Source organism: Lynx canadensis, chromosome A2, assembly GCF_007474595.2.
Source record: "Lynx canadensis isolate LIC74 chromosome A2, mLynCan4.pri.v2, whole genome shotgun sequence".
Taxonomy (NCBI): Eukaryota; Metazoa; Chordata; class Mammalia; order Carnivora; family Felidae; genus Lynx; species Lynx canadensis.
Window position 1 is genome coordinate 57493732 of NC_044304.2, and position 22490 is coordinate 57516221.

General features: G+C 58.6%; 1 protein-coding gene and 1 long non-coding RNA gene across 3 annotated transcripts; one reads left to right on the forward strand and one right to left on the reverse strand.

Moving 5' to 3' along the window:
* The first annotated feature begins 7757 nt into the window (after positions 1 to 7757).
* On the forward strand, positions 7758 to 21646 carry GATA2 (GATA binding protein 2). 2 transcript variants are annotated; one of them, XM_030307534.1, is made up of 7 exons: positions 7758 to 8059; positions 13086 to 13294; positions 13969 to 14245; positions 14681 to 15322; positions 17084 to 17229; positions 19058 to 19183; positions 19684 to 21646. In XM_030307534.1, the coding sequence occupies exons 3-7, from the start codon at positions 14017 to 14019 to the stop codon at positions 19981 to 19983; spliced, it is 1443 nt and encodes a 480-aa protein (XP_030163394.1). In that variant the 5' UTR covers positions 7758 to 8059; positions 13086 to 13294; positions 13969 to 14016; the 3' UTR covers positions 19984 to 21646. The 2 variants fall into 2 exon arrangements, with proteins under 2 accessions (XP_030163394.1, XP_030163395.1); XM_030307535.1 differs by lacking the exon at positions 13086 to 13294.
* Positions 8956 to 11729, reverse strand: LOC115508624. The gene is made up of 3 exons (XR_003967057.1): positions 11577 to 11729; positions 10925 to 11215; positions 8956 to 10049 (listed from the first exon to the last, which is right to left on the reverse strand). It is a non-coding gene; the product is annotated as an uncharacterized LOC115508624 (long non-coding RNA).
* Positions 21647 to 22490: the final 844 nt, after the last annotated feature.

Sequence of the window (22490 nt, forward strand, 5' to 3'; positions counted from 1 at the left end):
CACTGTCAGCACAGAACCTGATGCTGGGCTCGAACTCATGAACAATGAGATCATGACTGGAGTCGAAGTCAGACAGTTCAAAGTCAGACACTTCTGACTGAGCCACCCAGGCGCCCCAGATCATTCAATATCCTTACATAAAAAGCTTCCCCTTTCTTTCTTCTTTTGTTCCTTCCTTCCTTCCTTCCTTCCTTCCTTCCTTCCTTCCTTTCTTCCTTCCTTCCTTCCCCCACTCCCTTCCCCCCCTCTCTTTCTCTTCTCTCTCTCTCTCTCGATAGCAGCATAACATTGCACTATTTGGTTGTATGACTATACTTTTAACATCTCTTCTAGATAAGCATCTTTCATTTGCAATCATTTGCCATAATGTACAAGGCTGCAGTGAATTTCCTTACAAATTCCACAAGCGTGAGAGCCTCTCTGTATCCTGTAAACGAAACTCTTGGTTCAAAGCAGAAACGTGTTTGTAATCGTGTCACATTGCCCATCCCACCCCAAGACTGCATCTGTTGACACTCCCCTGCAGGAACATATCAGGTAATCGAATGTTTGGGTGTGGCTAATACTGATTGATATAAAATGGCATCTCAAAGTATTTTAAGATGTGTGTTTAAACAGCATTATGTGGTATAATTTACACACCGTAAAGTTTATTCGTTTTAAATGGACGTTTCATGAATTTTAGCAAATTTATGGAGTTGCAGGCATCACTACAATCTGACTTTAGAACATTTCTCTCTTCCCAAATCTTTCAATGTGTTTTACATCTTCGTTTCTCTGAGTGAGACTGAGTATGTTTCCATCCATCTAAGAGCTGTGTCTAGTTCCTTTTCTGTGAATTTTCTTTTCATACCCCTGGCCTGATTTTTTCGGTTGTATTTTTGCCTTATTGATTCATTGGCCCTCTTTATATATTATGTTCTCAAACTAGGGTTAAGTGTCACTCCTTCAAGCACCCTGTGCTTCTAATTCTCATCGGCTGGAATGAACAGAATCTATTAATGTGTCTGCATCTCCACCATCCTGTGAGTTGTCTGCCCACAGTGACAGTATCTGGTTTCTGCCCACAGTGAGTTGGGCAGTATCTGGTTTCATTCCAGGCCCCCACCTCTCGGCACAGGACCTGACCCAGAGTTGGTCTCTGCAAATAAGCTTGGTTCCGGTATCTGTAAATATGTGTTCCTTGACCCTCAAGGTTCCTATCACAAGTTTTGATGATGTGTTAATCTGTGTGGTTATGTCTGAGGGCCAGGCACCACGGCGGTTTTATTCAATACCGTATACCCACAGTGCCAAACCGTGTGGCCAGATACATTATTTTCTTTAATTAACTTATTTTTTTAATGTTTATTTTTTGAGGGAGAGGGAGAGTAGGGGAGGGGCAGTGAGAGAGGGAGACAGGATCCCAAGCGGGCTCCTCACTGACACCAGAGAGGCCCGATGTGGGGCTCGAACTCATGAACTGTGAGATCAGGACCTGAGCCAAAGTTGGACGCATAATTGATTGAGCCACCCAGGCACCCCAACTCTTTTTTTTTTTTTTAAGTTTATATATTTATTTTGAGAGGGATAGAGACGGCATGAGCCGGGGAGGGGCAGAGAGGAGGAGAGAGAGAAATCTCAAGCAGGCTCCGAACTATCAGTGCAGAGCCCGATTTGGGGCTCAAACTCACGATTAGAGAGATCATGACCTGAGCCACAATCAAGAGTCGGCTGCTTATTCAAATGAGCCACCCAGGTGCCCCTACAACTCTTTAAATACATGTTCACGAGTAACTCTCATAATAACCCGGGAAGGAAGGTTGCGGAAGCAGGCCTGAAGCTCAGAGTAGGAAAGTGATGCCTAAGGCCACCCGGCCAGAAAGGGTGTGAGTGTGTAGGTTGGGGGGAGTGGCCTGGGAGCTCCTCTTCTGGGAGGCAACTGGGGCATTTCTGACAGAACAGAGCACCAATTCTCTGAGTCCTTGGGCAAAGCCTCTCACAGGGTTTGTCGCCAGCCCACCTGAGCAGGGCGAGGCTTGGCCTTGTGCCTGATTAGCCCCTTCTGGCCTGGAGATGGGCTGGCTGGACTCCCACCTGGAAGCCCAGTCGGGCTGTGGCCTTCTCTCCGTTCTCGATATTTCGCCATCCATGACTCATGCACGGCAATTAATCATCACCGCCTCATGACAACTCAGGTATAATTATCTTGTATCATGAGTGAAGTCTCAACCGGCAGCCCCGGCCTTCCCAGAGAGACCACGGTTCCCTGAGAATGCAGGGTGAAGGGTGAGAAGTGTTCTCTCCCCCCCAGGCAAGGCAGGCAGGCCAACCTTGTGGAGGGGCCTCCATGGTGCTCTCTCCCTTAAATATCCGGGCCCCTCTGGACTTTCTGGCGGGAGCAGGCATCCTGGGACTGGGGTGAGCAAAACACAGGGGCAGCTAAGGGGGGGGAATGGTATAATAGTAAGGAGAAATGATAAAGATAGCAGGGCATGGTCTGGCCCACTTGCTCTGGCCTCTCCGTGTCCTCATTCACTCATTCCCGAAGTTGTGACTAACGCCAACCAGTTGTTAGAGGAGACCCCAGCCTCTGAGCTACTGCTGGGAAGCAAAACAGACTCCCTTTCCCCAGGGAGCCTAGCATTCCAAGGGAGCAGGGGAGCTGGCTGCAGGCACACCCTGAGAGGAGACTATTTTGCAATGTGCCAAGTCCTTACTGTAAAAGAAATGCCTAATGCCGACCAAGGAAAGTCGGAAGGCTCGGTTTTTGCTCTCTGAGGGGTGCCATCTGAGCAGAGGCAGAATACACTCTTGGTAAAAGGGGCAGCAGACACAAAGGCCTGAGAGTGGGAATGTTCTGGTTTGTTCAAAGAACAGAAGGTAGGCTGCTCCCGCTGGAGCAAGAAAGGGGGAAACCAGGTCTGAGTGGTCAGCAAAGGCTATTGCACAGTTTGGCTTTTATTCTAAATTCAGTGGATACAGTCTAAGAAGTGATTTCTTGTGGCCAACTAAGCTGCGTGACCTTTGACAGTTTGCTGGGTCTGTAATTTCCTGCCATCCATCTCTCCTTTCAAGAAACACTTAAGGAGCATCTACCGTGCGTCAGCCCAGCCCTGGGGACACAGCAGTGACAAAACAAAGCCCCTGCTTCTGGGAGAGTCCACCTCCTGGAGGAAAGGACCCCTGCCACAGCTCTTCTGCCTGGTGACTCCGGTTCAGGCTGCCGGCTCCCGGAGACCCCAACTCGGGCCACCCGTGGCCGCCAGGTGGCGCTCTGCGCCTGCGCAAGGGCCGCAGCTCGAGGGTCGCCGGGCAGAGACCGGACCCCGGCGGGGGAGGGGCGGCCGGGCGGGGGGCGGGGCCCGCGCCGCAGGTTGTGTGACTTTGGGTTTGACCTGCCTGGAGATGAGCTAATCCCGCCGTATAATAGACTCCGGGGAGATAGGGAAAATGGCTGCGGCGCTATCTGCGTCGCCATGGGGACCATCGCGCGCGCGCGGGCGGGGCGCGAGCCTGGAAAAATACAGCCTTTGTCGGCGGCGCGTGTCACTCACTGCGCGGGGACCTCAGGCGGCGGGGCTCGGGTCTCTCTTTCCCTAGGTCCGGAGCGGGGAGCTCTGGGGCCCCCGGCAGGGCATGCCTGTTGAGGCTATTGGGACCCCTGGGTGTCCCCAAACTCCTCGAAGACCTTTCTCCCTTACACGCCCCCACACCCCGTTTTCTGTCACTAGCACATTCCACCCCTTTTGCTGTGGAGTCTGTCGCACCCGCACACACCATTCTCTCCCCTCTGGCTGTCTCTTTCCCACGCTGGAGAGGGGTCCCGGCCCGTGTGTCCTGAGCCTACCCAGGCAGGCGCAGGGACAGGCCCCAACGACCGCCCTTCCCCCGGCCCCTCCTACGGCACACCCGGGCACACCCAGGCACAACAACACAACCGCCCTCACACAGATCCGTGCACCCCGAAGGCACACACTGGGGTGAACTCTGACCCGCGGCACACTCACTCCTGACAGTCACAGGAATGCACGGATGCGCATGCTTACAGGCACGTAGAAACCCAGAGCACTGAGTAGGGTCGGACACCTGCAGGCACACACCCGTGTCTGAGTATACACACACGCACGCGACCTAGTGGCAGATGACACCGCCTCCTGTGTGCACTCCTCAACGGCCTCCTCGAGGGCAGGTACACTGTGGCACTCAATACGCTCATCCACCACACCTGTACACACGGATTTGCACACCCACTCCTTCACACACCTGCCTTCCCACCCTGAGTGACACTCGTGCCTACGCACTCACGTGCAATACCCCCTCCTCTGTGCACCCTCCAGCAGCCTCAGCTGGGCCCCCTCCAGGCATTCACAGCACACACGCCCACCACGCCCGTGAGCATGGGCTTGCACACCTGCGCTTTCTTGTAGCACACTTCTTTGACATGCCCGCGTGCACACCAATACCCTTTCTTGTTCAGTGCCCATCCACTGGCACACGCGAATGTCCATGCAAACATGCCAGGCACACCCGGGGGCGCACGCGCGGGTGCCCCCGGCAGGCAGGCAAGCAGGCAGGCAGGCGGCGCGGGCACAGGGCGCCCGGCGTGCCCCCCGCGGACGGCTATCTGCCTGCCCATCAGCGCGCGGATCTGCGGTGGTAAATGATGCATTCGATGGCGGGCGCATTTGTTGTGCGCGCTCTGAAAGGGCTCCGATAATCTGGAAGGCAGAGATAAGGAACACCATTTATTCCGCGGCACTTTGGAAACAATTCCCAGCCCTGTACAACCCCATTCTCGGGCAGCCTCCGGGAGCCGGGCAGATAACGATTGGCTATTCATTATCTTCGCCGGGAACAAAGATTAGCCGGCCGAGATGAAAAATTACCCCGGACAGCGGCGCAGCCCCGCTCGGACCCCCCTGCCCGCCACCGCCGCCCGCGCCTCGGTGCCCCGCCCGGCCCGCGGGCTCTGCGCTCACGCCCTCCCGGCCCGCAGCCTGGCGCTCGGCCTCCCGCGCTCGCGTCCGCGCGGCGCTCGGCACTGCCGCTGTCCTCCAATCGGTCTGTCCGTCCCACCCAGCCCGTCTTCGGCCTCCCTACTTTTCCCTCGTTCTCTTTGGGGTCCTTCCCGCTCTCCCTCTTCTCCCCACTGCTCCGGGAACCTGCCTGGGTTCCCCTCTCCCTTCCCATATCTCTGTTTTTGTTGTGTTTTGCTCTCTCTCTCTCCTCTCTGTATCTCTCCTCCCTTGTTTCTCTGTTCATGGCTGTGTCTGGTTAGCGCGTTTGCTGCTTTTGTTCCCATCGCTCCGACTCTTTCTGCCACTTTTAAGTTGTTTGTTTTTGTCTGTTCCTGCGTGTCCCCAACCCACCCCTCCAGCCCCTACTGGCGTCTCTGTCCCTCTATGGCCGGTGCTTTTTAAAATCTGTCCTCGGGTCTCCCTGTCCTCCTCTCCCTTCTCTGGGTCTTTCCATCCCTGGGCCTCCATGTCTCTCAGTCCACACCCCCTACCCTCTTAAGACTGTATTCCTGACAGCAGACCAGAGGCCAGCCCAGCCCAGCAGAGAGATGGCAGGTGGGGTGGGGGTGTAAGACTGGAACGCCCCTCTGAAGAAACAAGACAGAAGTAGAAAAGCTTCTGTAGACACTCAGGCGCTGCTGGGTTCACGGGGATTTGCTCTCGTGCCCCTGAACTGGCTCCCTCATGCCCCTCCTCAGTGAGGCTGGGGGCCTTGGGAGCGGGTGGTCCCAGCGAGGCCACCTCATTAGAGCAGTTATTCAGCATGGCGCTGGCGTCGGCAGATAAGCCTTATCAGCTCATCTCCCCCTCCCACAGACAGACAGAGAGTGCCCTGGCAAATGGCACCCCAGAGCTCCACTGGCCGCCTGCCCTGCCGGTTAGGGATGGTGGGTGATCTGGGAAGACACACAGTATGTGTGTCACCCAGAGACACACGCCTCCCCAGACGACAGACCCAGGGTAGTACTGGGTAGAGAAGTACATACACATAGTTCCAAGATACATTCATACACACAGATGTCCACACCCTAGATAAACAGACACAAAAACCCACCCCAACACGTATCAGTTCATACGTGGAGCTGTAGACAGATGTGCAGACACACTTGGATACACTGTCCACGCTACTATCATCCGTCCAAAGATACAACGTTACACGCCCAATACCCAGTGCTGTTAAAGAAGGACGGAACATACACACACACACACACACACACACACACACACGCACACACGCTCCGATTCATAGACACAGGATACCCAGACACACACTGCTACCGACCCACATAGGGACACACATCAATTTATAAATAAACACTTGGAAATACCCACTTCCCATCGTATGATTCACGAACACAATGATCTCACAGATACACAGCCACAGGGACACACATCCAGTTCCACAGACACACTCTCCCACAGGCACTTTTGGGGTCATGCTCTGAAACAGCCACACATAATGAAGCACAAACTCTCAGGGACCCACAAAACACAGACTCTCGATATAAAACTCCCAGGGACCCACAAGAAGAAATGGGCGTGCTAATATACTCAGTTTTGTAGACTTCCCACGTGCTCACAGATGCACACAGACACACAGGGGCCCTCAGGATAGATCTTCTCCCGAGCGCACACAGCACATACACGTGCAACAGAGTCACTATCAGCTTCAAAGAAAGACCCACAGATAGCAGATGGCCACAGAGATGGGGGGGCTGGACACTTCTCTTGGGCACACACTAGTTTTCCCAGGACCAGTCCTTCCAAAGCAAAGCACTTTCTCTCTGGGCGGAAGATCCCCAGGCCACTTTCACTCCCCAGGGCAGCTGGAATGGGACGGGGCAGGGTGGGGTGGGGAGCGGAGGACCCCCACTGTGGAGTTGAATTTTGATGTAGGGACTTTGGAAGCTCAAGGACCAGATTCCCCTAGCATTCTTGGGGTGAAGATTCCCACACCCCAGCTCCTCTGCCCAGCCTTCCTAGGACAAGCCCTCTACTCCCTCTCTTTCCTGAGAGGGTTCCTTGGGGATGGGCCAGGGGGCCGCCTCAAACTCCACTCCTGAAATGCTCTGGTCTCCTTGGGAGTTTGGGAATTGGGGCGAGAGTATAGGTGGCTTGGAAGGGAGAGGCCATGTGTCTACATTTAGCCAAAATCAGCCTGGAAGTGAGGGAGGTGTGTGTGTGTGTGTGTGTGTGTGTGTGTGTGTGTGTGTGCACGCGTGTGTGCCAGATTGTCAAGCTACATTTGGGTGTATGCCCGTGTGCATGTCAGTGTGACCCAGATCTCCTGGCTGAGAATTTCCACGTAGCCACAGCTGTGTGCGCTAACGCGTGTGCACAGAAGTGTGCATGTGTGAGCACTACTGGAAGCGAATTGGAGAAGGAGGAGCAGGCGTCTGTGTACATGCGTGTGTGTGTGTGTGTGTGTGTGTGTATGTGTGTGTGTGAGCGCTTGTGGCCACGGCTCATGAGGGTCCCCGGGGAGAGTCTCCAAAAAGAGACGTCCCGGGCTTTCTGAGCTTACACCCCTGAGAGAATAGGTGCTCATTCCTGCGCCCCTGCGAGGGCGGGAGTAGTCTGGAGTATGGGCGAGTAAGGTATTGCGCCTTGAGTGCCTTCCGGCCCTCGGCCTGCCGCCCGGCGGCTGGACCAGGGAAACGGGGCGCAGAGCTCTGGGCACCCTCCTGCCCCCCTGCGGCGCTCCCGCCCCCTCAAAGTGCTGTCGAAATAAAAAGCAGCGGCCGCTGCGGCCGGGGGAGGGGAGGGAGAGGCAGCGGGAGCGAGAGGGAGGTAACGAGGCCAGCGCCGCCCGGGCTCGCCGCTCAAGTCTCTATCTCCAGGCTGCCTTCGCCCCCACCCCAGCCGGCCCCCGTCGGCCACCAGGCGAACAAAAGCGGCCCGCCGCGCACCATGCGGCCACTCGGCGCGCCACCCGGGCCCTGCTGGTGAACGCCGACAGCTCGCATCGGGGTCCTGTGGGCCCACCTAGCCACGCACCGCGCTGTGCGCCCCGCTCCGGCCCCGTCCACCCGGGGGCGCCGCCCGCCGCACCTCGCTGGGTAAGTACCCCCACCTCCGCCTGGCCCCAGGGCCCTTCTAGTCCCCAGGTTTGAACCACCCGGCCCCCTAAACGCAGTCCCCCTAGCCCGTGGCCCCTGACTTGTGGCCTTCGGGGTTCGCCCTGGTCCTACCAGCGGCTCGAACCCCAGGTCATAGGGGCCTGATGCTGAGGGAGTATTTGCGGAGTCGAGGACAGTAGGCCCGCGTCGGGCCTCTTGTTTTCCCATTTCTCGGATGCAGCCACACATAGGCCGCGAGCCCCGGTTATTCCCGATGCCTCGCAAAGCGCCCCACCTCCCGGCCCCCGAGCTGGGGTCTTTGTCTCGGCCGCCCCCACCTCTGGGCCAAGGCGGCGGAGGCGCCCAAGCCCGGCCGCCGAGCCGCGGCTGCACCTGCCGGCTGGTCCCGTGCGCCGGCTTTGCGCGGCTTAACCCGGCTCGCTCCTGCGTGCGCCCCCGCGCGCTGCGCCCCGCGGCCCTTTATCCTGTGTGGCTGGGGTGCGGGTGGGGGAGAGCGCCGGGTCTGGAAGTCTCCCCCCTGCCCCAAGCCGGAGCCGGAATCTGTTTAGTGGGATTTCAATAAGAATGGGGCCGCCGCGGGCTCCGAGATCTGCCGCCGGGAGGCGTAGACGGCGGCGGTCTGGGTCTGTCTGGACGCCGGGCATTCAGAATCCTTCGGCGGCGGCCAGGCTTGAACTCCAGGTTGCCCCAACCGCAAGGGGAAAGATCCGGCGTTCAGGGCCCCCGGGAGTGGCGGCCGCTCCTTTCCCGGAAAACACGGAAGGAAATTCGTTGTTTTGGAAAAAGCTACGTCTCCCGGGGATCGGGAACATCTGGCGGTGAGCTCCGGGTCTACACAGGCACCTAGCGCTGGGATTCGTTTATGAGTGGGCAGGATTTGAGAAGCAGGTAGGGCCGTTGCGGCTACCCAGGCGTCTGGAGAGAGTTTCCCAGCCGGGTCGACAAATTGCAAACAAATTGCGTCTAACGAAACGGATTTACCAGTTGTCATGCTGCCGGGCCGCAGGACCGCCAGGCTCTCTGAGTAAACCGTGCCTGTGCTTGAAGGAAGGAGAAACGCTGACCGATTGTCTGCAGGTCTCAGCAGGGCCTATGGGGGAGGCTGTACGGCTTGGAGGTGGGTGGTTAGAACCTGATAAGGAGATACATGATCTCGCAGGCACCTCAGCCCAGGGCGCTGAGACTTCTCAGCCCGGGTTTTACGATTCGAAACGGCCCTAAAGACGTAAAGGGTGGGAAAGCCATCATGGAGGCCAGAGAGGAGAAGAAGCCTTCACATTTGGGGGGCTGAAAATGAACCCCAGCGAGCAGAAGGGGCTGTTGGAGTCCTGGTCCCTCCATTGCAGAACCCCTGGGTGGGGGGATGGCTGCAGGCCTGAGCAGATTTGAGGCCTTACCCTATGGGGACTTCTGAACCCCTCTGGCTAAAGCAGGCCCCCTCTTCCTCCTCAGTACCCCTCAAGGCACATCCCCAGTGTGGGGCTCGAAGGTCGCTGGGTTGCCAATTAAATATCCCTATGGAAGGCAGTCCTTAAGCAAACTGATTTCTTTGAATCTCCCCTCCACCGCTGGCCAATTAGATGCCCATAGGAAAAGGCGAGAAGAATTAGGTTACAAAGAGAGGGCAAACTTATGGTCCCAGAGGGGCCACCTTGGATGAGGGAAGTTTAAACAAAGGGCACGGAGGGGAGGGGAAGACCGGGCAGGGGCAGCTGAGAGCCGAGGCCGGTGGGTGAGGCCCACTAGAACCTGGCCTTGGATCCCTGAGCCTCCAGCTCCCCGGAGAACGCATCTTGAGCCGTTAGGACCCATGCTTTCTCGGGGAATCTCAGGCTACTTGAAAAAGGCTGTTGGAACATTCAGTTTCTCTGCTGCCCATTGCCAGTCCTTCCTGAAGTCTTGTTCTCATGTAAGGAAAGTGACAGCTTCTCAGTGCGATCAAAACGCAGCACCCGCATTAGCAACAACCCTTGGAAACCAACAGAAACATGGAAAAGGGGTCACGTCCCTCTGAAGGTGTTCTGGAGACCCTGAAGTCCCAGGCTATAAACCAAAATAAATCTGCTTTCCTCATGTGTGAGGGTGCCCCCCACAATCCTAGCTGATTGGGGGGGCTGCCCTGAGCCTCCCCGGACGTTTGTTTGCGTACAAGTGATAGGATGGTCTTTGCTGCCTACTGGGCAAGATGCCTGACTAGTGGCCCTTGGTCTGTCTGGCATACGCACACACTCATGATGGGGGAGGTGTGTTTTACTGACCAGCTGGGCCTTCTCCTGCCTGGTGCCCCTCTTCTCTCTCCCAGGCGGGTTCGTTCCTGCGGGAGAACGCAGTGGTCCCGCGTCCAACGCAGGAGCTCCAACCATAGTGGAGGCCTCCGCCAAGCCGGCTGCCTGCCTGCCTGCCTTTTGGAGGAAGGCAACCTCGGGGTCTCAAGAGACCTGGCAGGGCTCCCTCCCCCCCCCCCCTTTTTTTTCCTCCCCTCTAGGCCGGGATTGCGGGAAGGGAGACCCTTGCGGATCTCCCGAGGCCCCTGCTCAAGCATTGCTTAACTGCCCTGCTAAGCTCCTCTGCGCGGCGATTTTCTGAGCCGCCGAGCGGGGTAATTAAATCCCCGCCAGCGCTCGCTTCTGCGCCAGGCCAGCGGGCAGCTCAGGGCTGCCGTTCAGGCGGGGGGCCCGGCCAGGCTGGTCACCTCCACTTCTGCGGTGGCCCAAGACGCTGCCCCAGAGGGGCTTCAGGTTGCCTCGGAGGGGCTTCTAGCCGAGTTCGTAATGATGAAACTGCAGACCCACCCCGAACGGGGGTAATTTGAACCACGCCTTTGGGGAAAATAAAGCGAATTACCTGCTTTCCCGAGCGCCCAGAGTAGCCACCTCCCTGCGAGCCGAGGCGCGGATCGCAGACCCACGGAAATCTTCCGCTCGGCTCCGGCGTTCACGGCCCCGGGTCTGGCAAGCGGCTGGCTGCCTCCTGAGCTGGGTCCCGGGGTTCGAGCTGGCGGGGCAGTCTTGCCTGACACCAGGGATTGTCCCCGGGGCGGCGGTGTCTTTGATAAGCTCCTGCTAGGTTCCAGGGACGCAAAACAGTCTCGGGGCTCCGACGATCGCATTTTACGCGTTGATGAAGAATCATAAACTAAAGGCAGGGAGGAGAGACAGACGAACAGAGAGGCAGCGAGTCCCGGCCAGACCGCGCGCGTTTCGGGTAGCGCGAACCGGAAGGCACTGAGGCCAATCACCTGCCCGGCCTGGCCGCAGAGGCCCGGCGCCCGCGGCCTCGCGCTCCCACTCCCGGCCCCGGCGCGCTTTACTCAGTTGGCGCCGGCCTCCTCTTATGCGGAGCGGAGTTCCGAGTAGACCAGGCGGGCTCCGCGCGCCCCGGAGTGGAGCGGAGCGGGAGGCGCAGCGGGCCGCCAGGGCAGGCGGGTCCCCAAGCGCCCAAGACGCGCTGGTTCCCAGCCAAATGGGGCTCCGCGCCTCCAGCCCCGCGTCTTTACCTGCCGCCAGGGCCTCGGACAGATCAACGGACAGCCGGACGCAAAGGCAGGAGGAGGCCCCTAGCCTGTGCCTGCGCCCCCCGGCGCTGCCCAGAGCTGGTCTGGGAGAGGGTGACGGGCGCTCCCGCGGAGCTGGGCCTGGCCGGGAGCCCCCCGAGCCGAGGGGACCAAGGGCTTTCCTCCCTCCTCGGATTATTAAAAAGTTCATTTCCTGGCGAATCGGGTGACGTCAGGGCCCCGGCGTCGCGGTGGCGGGGCCGCCCGGCCGGAGAAGCCGCCTCCAGTTACCCAATTACCGACTGTCAATCCCGCCGCCCCTCCCCCCACCCTCCCGGGGGTGGCCCGGACCCCCGCCCTCTCCCCTGTCCCGGACCCACCTGGGATCCCTCTGGGCTCCCACTACGAGAGCCGTAGACCCAGCTAAGGGAGAGGGACTGGAGGACGACGATTATTCCCCCCTTACCCCCGCACCTGTCTCAATCTCCCCAAAGTTCTTTGTTTCCGACCCTCCCTCCCCCCCCCCCCCGGCGGCCATAGGCTCCCTTCGAGCCTCGGTCTCCTATGTCTGTACAATGGGAGAAAGCAAGGAGATTTGTGCACGGGGGCCCACTCCACCCACAGAGCTGGATCTGTGCATTGGAGGTGTGTGGAGAGCAGTTCCAGGTGACTTAGGGGACAGAGCTCTCAGTCTATCGCCTCCCTCTCCCCAGGGGCCGCCTTAGGGACCCCCAGGAGGGAAAAATGCCTTCTCCTGCCCGGAGGCGTCTCCTTCGAGCCGGCGCCGGCGCCAGTCCGGGTCTCCATGGCCTCGCCCCAGGCAGTTCGGCCCGTTGGTCTGCGAAGGCCACGCCCGGGAAGGGGACGCCCCCTCCCCCTCTCTGGAGCCGCCAGCCAGGCCACCTCCACCCGGTCAAGCACAGTCCTAAACGGCCTCTTGTCCGAGGCCCAGGTGCCCACTCGAGCCCCGTAGTTCCTGCCCTTCACCGCTCCTGCTGTCTCGAAGCTGTCCTCCCAACCCCCTGCTCAGCCATAGCCCGAGTCGGGGGAGGGAACGGCCTGGGTAGGTAGTTGGGACTCCAACTGGCCACGTTCAGTGGTAAAGGAGGTGGGATCTGAGAGAGTGGAAGAGCGGGGGTCCTGGGGAGAGGACACCCAGACGCCCAGAGGGTGCGGGACCCAGGCTGCCGGGGAGGGGGTCCCCAGTTGGTTAGTAACTGGGAAGAGGGTCTTGGGGTTAGGCGGATCCAGGAGTGTCCGCAAGAGGGGGCGCAGCAGTCGGCCGGTGGGGTGAGGGTCCCGGCGGGGGGCACTGGCAGCAGGGGCCGCCGGGAGGGCGCTGGGAGGGGGCCCGCCGGCGGAGGGGGGCAGGCCTGCGGGTCAGTCCGGGAGTCCGGCGGTCCGGGAGTTGCGGGCGCAGCCAATGGGGGGCGGAGGCTGGGCGGCGCGCGGCGCTGATTGGCTGGCGCGGGCTTCTTAGGCGTGCACGGCCCCCGCTTCATGTCTGTGCAGGAGTCGCGAGCTGGCGCCAGGGCGGCCGGAGGATGCCGAGGGGCCGGAGCCGGGCGGGCCTGAGGCCGAGGCGCGCGCTGTCCCCCGCTCCTACTCCGTGAGCCCAGCCGCCTGAAGCGCGGTTCCTGAGCCCGCCACTCCCGGGGCTCCCGCCGGTGCTGAACCTCCGTCCCCGAGGCCGTGGCCCCCCTCCCTGCGGCGTTGCGTGTGTAAGTTTGGGGTGCGAGAGCTGGCGGGGGGCCTGGGGCGCGCCAAGCTCTGAGAGGTCCTTTCGGTGGGTCAAGGCCGGGGCCAGGCTTCGGGTGACTGCTTTGGTGTGCCTTGGTGAGAGGTCTTGATTGTGCCTCCTGGGAGTGAGCTGGGGCGGGGGTTGGGAGGAGGCTGGCTCCCAGCCGCTGGGGCTTAGTGTGTGTGGTTTTTTTTGGGGGGGGTGGGGGTCGTCAAGCTGGTATGTGTATCCGGCGCCAAGTGCAGGTATGTGCGTGTCGCTAAGATCATGTGCCCAGTGGGTGCCCAGGCGCCTGTCTTCAACTTTCAGTCTGTGTTTATGCGTTTGTGTCCCGGGAAGGAGGGGGGGGGGGTCAGTGTGAGTGTCCGATTTAAAGTGAGACTCTGTGTTTGTTGGGGTCACTGGTGTCGGGGCTTGTGCCCGTGTGTGAGCCGGTGTGCACGGATGTGTGGCTCTGGGACTGGGGGTCACCATGTGAATGTGAGCGGCTGACCGATCTCCTCCGCCTTCCTTTCGTTTTGAGCTTTCCTCCCACCCGGGACTGTGCCTCGGCCGGGCTCTACTGGGGCGCAGCGGCGTGCGGGACTCCGCGTGGCGGGACTTTGGGGGTGTCAGGCCTTGGCGGCGCCCCTCACGCCCCCTTCCGTCGCGCAGGGACGCCGCCACCGCCTCGGCCCAGATCCCGAGCCTCCACTCCCCGCCATGGAGGTGGCGCCGGAGCAGCCGCGCTGGATGGCGCACCCCGCCGTGCTGAACGCGCAGCACCCTGACTCGCACCATCCGGGCCTGGCGCACAACTACATGGAGCCCGCGCAGTTGCTGCCTCCCGACGAGGTGGACGTCTTCTTCAACCACCTGGACTCGCAGGGCAACCCCTATTACGCCAACCCAGCCCACGCGCGGGCGCGCGTCTCCTACAGCCCCGCGCACGGTGAGCCCAAGGCCAGTGGGTGACTGGGAGCCCAGGAGCCGTGCGCCGCGCGCCAGGCGCGGGAGGGGAGGAGGGCCCGGCGGCCTGCTTCCCGGATGTGAGCTCCGCAGGAATCGAGGCAGCTGAAAAATTGGGGCGGGAAAGGTGGGGGCAGCAGCCTCTTGAGGAGGGTCTGGGCACCGCAGGGTGTTTGCCCAATTCCCAGCTGGCCTGTGGCGGGTTCCCTCGAGGCCCTGGTCTGGTGGGGTTCCTCGGGTGCCACTTGTCCTTCAGCTCCGGACTGACATTCTTGATTATTACCGGTTGGGGTATTATGTTTCTGGTTTTCTTTGGGAAGAATGTTACTGCTAGCTGTTTTGTGAGTTGTGGTCCCGTGTATCTGTCATGGCGCGACTCGGCCTCTGCGCACCCTGACCCCTCTCCCTCCTCCCGCAGCCCGCCTGACCGGAGGCCAGATGTGCCGCCCACACTTGTTGCACAGCCCGGGGTTGCCCTGGCTCGATGGGGGTAAAGCAGCCCTCTCCGCGGCTGCAGCGCACCACCACAATCCCTGGACCGTGAGCCCCTTCTCCAAGACGCCGCTGCACCCTTCAGCTGCTGGAGGCCCCGGAGGCCCCCTCTCCGTGTACCCAGGGGCAGGGGGTGGGAGCGGGGGAGGCAGCGGGAGCTCTGTGGCCTCCCTCACTCCCACTGCAGCCCACTCTGGCTCCCACCTCTTCGGCTTCCCACCCACTCCGCCCAAGGAAGTGTCCCCTGACCCCAGCACCACCGGGGCTGCCTCCCCAGCCTCCTCTTCCGCAGGGGGTAATGCAGCCCGGGGGGAGGACAAGGATGGGGTCAAGTACCAGGTGTCACTGACCGACAGCATGAAGATGGAAAGCGGCAGTCCCCTGCGCCCAGGCCTGGCTGCCATGGGCACCCAGCCTGCCACACACCACCCCATCCCCACCTACCCCTCCTACGTGCCCGCCGCTGCTCACGACTACAGCAGCGGACTCTTCCACCCCGGAGGCTTCCTGGGTGGCCCTGCCTCCAGCTTCACCCCTAAGCAGCGCAGCAAGGCACGCTCCTGTTCAGGTAAAGACAAGTGCCAGGGAGTCAATGGGAGTGGGGTTGGTCTGTGCTTTTGTTTGTGGGGGTCGGGGGCTATGATATGGGAGGCGGGGCAGTGCCAGTCTTCCAGATCTGGGGATGGGTGAAGTCTCTCTCTAATAGACCCCAACAGACGTTTGAGAACCCAGAATGGGGGAGAGGGAGCCCTAAAACTTTTGTCCTTTCCTTAACTGTCCAGGGTTGCCCCCAAAGTTCATTTCCCTTCCCCCTCCTCACCCTCCCTTCCAAGGTTGGCCACTGCCAGACTGAACCCAGACCGGGGATTCCCCCTTCCCTTCCCTGAATCTTAAGTGAAAATTTGAGCAGCCTCTTGACTTGTGTGAGGGAATGCAGTAGCAAGTGACAGCAGCGAGGCTGTGTGTGCGTGTTTTTGTGCGTGTTTTTGTGCGTGTGCGTGCTGTGGGTGCTGTGGGTACGCTCCAGACCCTTAAGGAATCTGGTTCTCCAAGTCAGGCAGTCCAAATCGTGGGATTTCGATGTTTCCCAATCTCCTTGGGAGATTTCCCCCAAAGCAGCATTCCCGGGAGTCGTTCCTGCTCCCTGCCCGCTGGCGCATCCTTCACTCTCCCTCCCCGAAGGCTGGAGTGAGGCGATGAAGCTGTAGGTAGCTTTGCCCCTTTGCCGGAGGAGACGGCTGGGGCCACACTGGTTCCGTCCGAGAACCTGGCTGGAGAGCAGAAACCGAGCTAGCGCGGGGCTTTCGCTGTCAATGCCTCCCTTCCAATCCCTTTAAACTAAGGAAGAAGAAGATTTTTAAAACCTTTACTCCTGAGTCCAGGAACCTTTCCTTGCCCAGATATATCGACAATTTAGTTTAAACTAAATAGGGAAAAATTTTTCCCGGGCAACACGATGTAAGGCATCCAGCTACCCTGCCTGATTGCCCCCACCGTCGCTGGCACCCACCTCAGCCCCACCCCAGGGCCCCTGTTCGCAGGCCAGCTACCTTGCCTTAAATTAGCCCTTTCTCCCAAGTTTGTTTTACGTTGTATTTGAATTCCAGATGGCCTTTTAAAACAACAACAAAAACCAAAAACCAAAAACACCACCACCGACAGAAGACCAAGGTCACTTAGTCTGCTTAACTTCAAAACGAAAGGGCTTGGGATGTGTTTTATTTTAAAGAGCAACACCTTGTATCCGAGTCCGGGACTGAATTCTAGGGCCTCAGCGGAAAAGAGGGCAGCTGGGGAGAAAGAAGGAAATTCCCTTGCTCCGAGAACAGAAAGAGGGTAGGAACTGAGGGCAGAGGACGCGGGGCAGAGAATCAATCGGAAGGTGGCAGACGAAGTTGGGGAAAGGGACAGACCGAAGAGGCAGAACTAGAAAGCAAGGCAGAGTCCTCCCGGGCCCAGCCGGGTCGAGCTGGGCCACTCCTGCCACCGCCCTGCCTTCGGCGAAGTTTGCTGTAAATACCCTTTCATTGTCGCGCCCAGAATCCCTGGGGCCCTGGCCCCACTCCTCCCTCCAGCCCCATTTCCCTTCCTTCAAGCCAGGGTTTTGAAGAGGGAGACTTGGCCTTAAAGCTACTTTCTGAACTCATCTCCTTCGGCGGGGAAGCCTCCTCTGGGTCCCTCTTCCTGCCCAGGGTTGGAGCTAAAAGTCACCCCCTGAAGCATCCGGGCCGAGGCAGACGGCTGCCTGATTGGCGCTGGCCCACCCCTGCCTCTCTCCCCTCGACCTTATCCGTTAAGCGGGCCTGCGTCTCTCCCTGTCCCCCTTCAGAAGGCCGGGAATGCGTCAACTGTGGGGCCACAGCCACCCCTCTCTGGCGGCGGGACGGCACCGGGCACTACCTGTGCAACGCCTGCGGGCTCTACCACAAGATGAATGGGCAGAACCGGCCACTCATCAAGCCTAAGCGGAGACTGGTAGGTGCGGGGCAGCAGGTGGCTGGGGAGGGGGCCGGTGGGCAGCACCCTGACGCTGACCTGGACTGGAGCCGGCAATTTATTTAAAAAATAAGAGTAACACCACCAAACCCTTCAAATGCAGCTGCGTTGCCTCTTGAAACCCTCTTATCATTTAAATCGCTTGGGGTCACCCTTCTTTTAGGCCAGATTTTTTTTCAGGCCAGATTTCCCCCTCTGCAGCCCACCAGGTACCCTCCCCCCACTGAGCTCAGGGCTCCCCAAAGTTGAGTGTCCAAGGGCCCAACTCCTGTCCCCTGGCCTCTGTTTAACTCTCTTTAAAAATAGGGCCATGAAGTAATTTTCCTTGTAGCCCAGAACACAGTCTCCTCACGCTTATTTAAATAAAACACACACACCAACCACCAAAAAAACCTGCCCTTTATTATTTTTCCATGGAGTCACCTATACTGTGTATTTTCATTTGAGTGATTTAAAAAAATGCCCTTTCGGATCTCCTGCCGGAGTTTCCTATCCGGACATCTGCAGCCTGAAGATAAGGAAACTTCGCGTATCTGTTTCCGGACTCCGCGAGTTTTAGAGCCTCTCCTCGGCTCAGTCCTGCCTCTCGCTGGGCTGTTTTGAAATTTCTAATACCCTCCGCTCTGCAAATAATGCGTAAAATGCTAAGAATAATAAATATATTTTTTTCAGGGCGAAGTGATTTATGAGGCTTAAATCGCTGGCCGCTTTGGGGGCCCCCTTTTTTTTTCCCCACCCTGAGCGCGGGCGGGGTGAGGGCCCGGGTGGGGGTAGGGGTGGAGGATACGGTGTTGGCCCCTGAGTCAGAATTCCAGCTTCAGGCTGCTTACTCACCCTCACCCTCCCCGCCTCTGAGGCAGCCGACCGGCAGGTCCCTCCGCTGTTGCTGTCGAGGAGGTTGGAGCTCCGGCCTAGGGCCCTCCTGGCCTTTGCTGGTCTCATTCCCCCAACCCCAGCCCTGCTGCCTGCGGTTCACTGGGGAGTGTTGCGGGGGACAGACACATTCTGTCACTGTGGGGCTGGGCCGGTGGGCCCACAAGAGGAGATCTGCTTTCTTGGGTGAAGACTCTCTTACTTTCTCTCACTTTTCCCTTTTCCAGAAACCAGGCACTTATTCCCAGACATCTCTGGCCTGCATTCCCTGAGGGGCTGCGGGGCAGTGAGCACTCTGGTTTGGGGTACAGGGTGTGGGACAGACCAGCATTGCGGTGATGGAAATGTTCTGGATCTGCACTGCCCACTATGGTTGGGGCTATGGGTTCCTTGAAATGCGGCTGTGCAAAGGAAGGAACGAAGTTCTAATTTTATTAAATCGTAGTTCAGTTGAATTTAAACAGCCCCACCTGGCTAGTGGTGATCATATTGGACGGTGCGGCTCTAGACTCCCTAAACATTTGACGTCCCTGCCCTGGCCTCAGGTGAGGTCACACCCAGGACTGTGGGTCGTGGAGAGTCATGCGGACATGTGAGCCAGCCTTCTAAACCAAAAGAGCCCTTCTCAGGGCCTCAGTTTCCCCTTTTACAGAGTTAGTTTAAGGGTTGGGGGCGGTGGCTGATTTTTCCCTTCAGCTCTTGCGCCCCTGTTGATTCTGAGATCAGGCTTCTGAGAGTTCTTTATTCTGAGTTCTGCGATGGCTTAGGTCTCAAATTCTAAAATTCCACGGCTTCTGAGATGCTTGGATTCCCCTGTGAGATTTCCCGCTCCTGGGCTAAGTTGGCAGGGACGGGGGGTTGGGGTGAGGGTCGGGGAGGGAGGTCGAGGTGGGGCGTGGGAGCCCAGCCTGCTGACGCCACCCTCCCCTCCCAGTCGGCCGCCAGGAGAGCCGGCACCTGTTGTGCAAATTGTCAGACGACAACCACCACCTTATGGCGCCGAAACGCCAACGGGGACCCTGTCTGCAACGCCTGTGGCCTCTACTACAAGCTGCACAATGTGAGTCCGCCCCTCCCCGGCCCGCCCCGCCCCTCCCCGGGGACCGCGGCTCTTTGTGCTGCCAGGCGCGGGGGCCCCAGCCACAATCTCCAGCGTGGCTTGGCTTGGGAGGCGGCTGTTCCCCCGGCGGGCAAGCCCCAAGTGCCAGAAGGGCTTCCCATAAGAGGGGGCAAGCTGGCTGCAAGTGTGGCCTCCACGGCGGCGGTCTGGGGAAGTGGTGTCTTTTTAAAACAAAAGGTGGGTGTGGAGTTCGGTTGTGTCGATGGGGGGCAGTGCTGGCACTTAGTGGGCTCAACGGCCTGGCCTGCGGGTCCCACACAGTGAAAGAGACCTTTCTTGAAAGGGCGGCAGGCTGATGGGAAGACCCTGGCGGGCCGAGGGTGTTTGCAAGTGGGGTCCCGAGCCCAGACCCGCCTTTGGCGCCACGTGGAAGCTGGGGGGTGGGGTCTTGTTCTGGGAAGGGAACTAGACCCCCCTGACGGTTTTGTGGTTGCCCCCAGGTGAACAGGCCGCTGACCATGAAGAAGGAAGGGATCCAGACTAGGAACCGGAAGATGTCCACCAAGTCCAAGAAGAACAAGAAAGGTGCAGAGTGCTTCGAGGAGCTGTCCAAGTGCATGCAGGAGAAGGCCTCCCCCTTCAGCGCCGCCGCCCTGGCTGGACACATGGCGCCCGTGGGCCACCTCCCACCCTTCAGCCACTCGGGACACATCTTGCCCACCCCAACGCCCATCCACCCCTCCTCCAGTCTCTCCTTTGGCCACCCCCACCCATCCAGCATGGTGACCGCCATGGGCTAGGGACGGCCCCCCACAAATGGACGGATGGATGCCGAGGAGGGTGGCCCGCGGTGCGAGGCTGGGCGCCCCTAGGCAGGGTGGGGTGGGGGCAAACCCTTAGCTGCCTGCCCTTCCCTGAAGACTGATGGCACTCCCGCCAGCCCAGTCGGAGCCCCAAGCTGCCTCTCCTGTGGGCGCTCCACTCGGCCGTCAGCGGTCACGGTGAAGATCCTCACCCAGGCTGGGGGGCGGCCTTGGCCCGGCTTCCTGCCCAGGTGGGGTTTCCATCATGGACGATTGTTTGGAGAACAGGACGGACAGCTTTTTGAAGAGAAAAGGAGGGAGGCAGGGGACAAATGAAGAAGACCGTTTTTGGGAGAAGGGAGTAGGCAAAAGTAATTTATTTTGCTCTTGTTTCTAACAAGGACTGGGAGACTTGGAGGTCCGCGCTGCCCTAGGTTCTCTGGGTCTTTTTGCGCCAAGTACCGCTTGGCCCACCTGCTTGCTAGGGCTCTGGGGGCAGGTGTGCGGGGCCCTCGGCCCACACCTTCCCCTCTGGCTTCCCTCTCTGAAACAGCTGGAGCTCAGGTTGGGCTGAGCCAGTATAGCCGGACCACCACCGGCCCGGGGAGGCTGAGCGGTGTGTGCCCTGGTGGCCCGGCCCTGGAGGGCAGAGACAATCATGGGCGGTCCTGCGCAGATTCCCAGGCCAGGGCTGGGTCACAGGAAGGAAACAACATTTTCTTGAGAGGGGAAATGTCTCCCAGATCGCTCCCCTGGCTCTGAGGCCGAAGCTGGTGTGACCCGTGTCCCCTTAACGAGCCTGAGCCACAGCCTGACTCCTCTGCCAGGTGGACCCCTGTACATAACATCCTTTTTCTGCTCACTCCTTGACCCCCTTCCCTCCCACTCTGAGACAAAAGAAAAAAAAAAATATATATATATATATACAAAAGACTGCATAAGCTTAACTCGCTGAGGAGTTAGTTGTTTTATTTTTAAACTCATTTTGGGTCCAGTCAATTGTACGTTGCCACGGAAGCCCTTGCTGTGGAAAGGAATAAAACCTACAAACCAAGGCTGTAGCTTCGCAATTATTTTTGGAAAAGTTCTTGGATCCCACAGCCCTCGAAAGGGGAGCCGGGGGCCTGGGGAGGGGCTTTGGCTGCTCTTGGCCTCCAGGGGCTGGTCTGGCAGGTGGCAGAGGCAGGAGTTGGGGGGTGGGTCCAGGGAGAGGCCACGACCCTGCCGGGGTCCCTGGAGACGCCTGGGTTGTGCTCTGCTTTGCTGTGGCTGTCTGGATCCTTCCCAAGGTACAGCTGTACATAACCGTGTCCGAGCTTAGATTCTGTATGCGGAGGTGGTGGGGTGCGGCGGCCAGCGAGGGCCGGCCCAGGACCAGGATTGTGCTGATGTAGTCGACCAAGTGCAATATGGGTAGGCGATCGCTGCGGGGGCACCACAGCCAGAAGTAACTTATTTTGTACTAGTATCCGCATAAGAAAAAGAATCCGCAGTATTTTCTGTTTTTATGTTTTATTTGGCTTGTTTTATTTTGGATTAGTGAACTAAGTTATTGTTAATTATGTACAACATTTATATATTGTCTGTAAAAAAATTGTATGCTATCCTCCTATTCCTTTGAAGTGAATACTGTTAAGAATAATAAAATACTTTTTGTGAATGCCTCTGGCCGATCTTGTGGGCTCCCAGGCTGCTGAGTCCTGTGTGTGGAGATTAGTGGTCAGACCTAACGGGTTCTGCGGCCCAGTGATTTGGAGAGAAGGGCTCCTGTCTGGCTGGGGTCTGAGACCCTGATGCCCCTCCCCTGCATTGCTCCCATCTGAATTTCCTCATTGTCACCTCATTGGGGGTCCTGATGGCTGGGTGGATACTGGGGATACAAGGGGAGGCCATGGTTTCTCCAGCCTTTGGCCTACACACTGATCCTTTTCCTGGGGCTCTTGTAGAAGACTGCCTCCGCCCCTGTCCCCATCCACTTCCTCCCAGATGATCAGCTCTTGTTTCTGTCCTCTCTGGTCCTCAATATTCCTGTTCATTGACAAACCTGATCACCAGTGTTTTTGATCACTGATGTCATTGATTGCTGTCATCCTCAATCAACGAGGTTGGTCATTGGAGATAGCCACCATGACTGATATTCGTGGTCAGTGACCTGTCTGATCACCAGAGCCTGTGACCATAGACATCTGATTACTATAACACTGGTCGCCAACACTCAGTCAACCAATGTTTTATCAATGCCTCTGACAGTGACATGTCTGGTCACGGACAGCCACAAAATGTGATCACCAGGGTCTCCAGGGACTGTTTTGGCTCGCTGGTAACATACCTGGTCATGAGTATCTCCTACCACCGATCAGCACCTCTATTCATCGATATTTATATTCAGTGTGTCTGGCACCAACATCTCTGACCATCACTGCGTTTTCCCAGTACTTCTATTCACCATGTTGTGATCACTGGTGCCTCTTGTCACTCATGTTCCTGATTTCCAATTGTGCTGG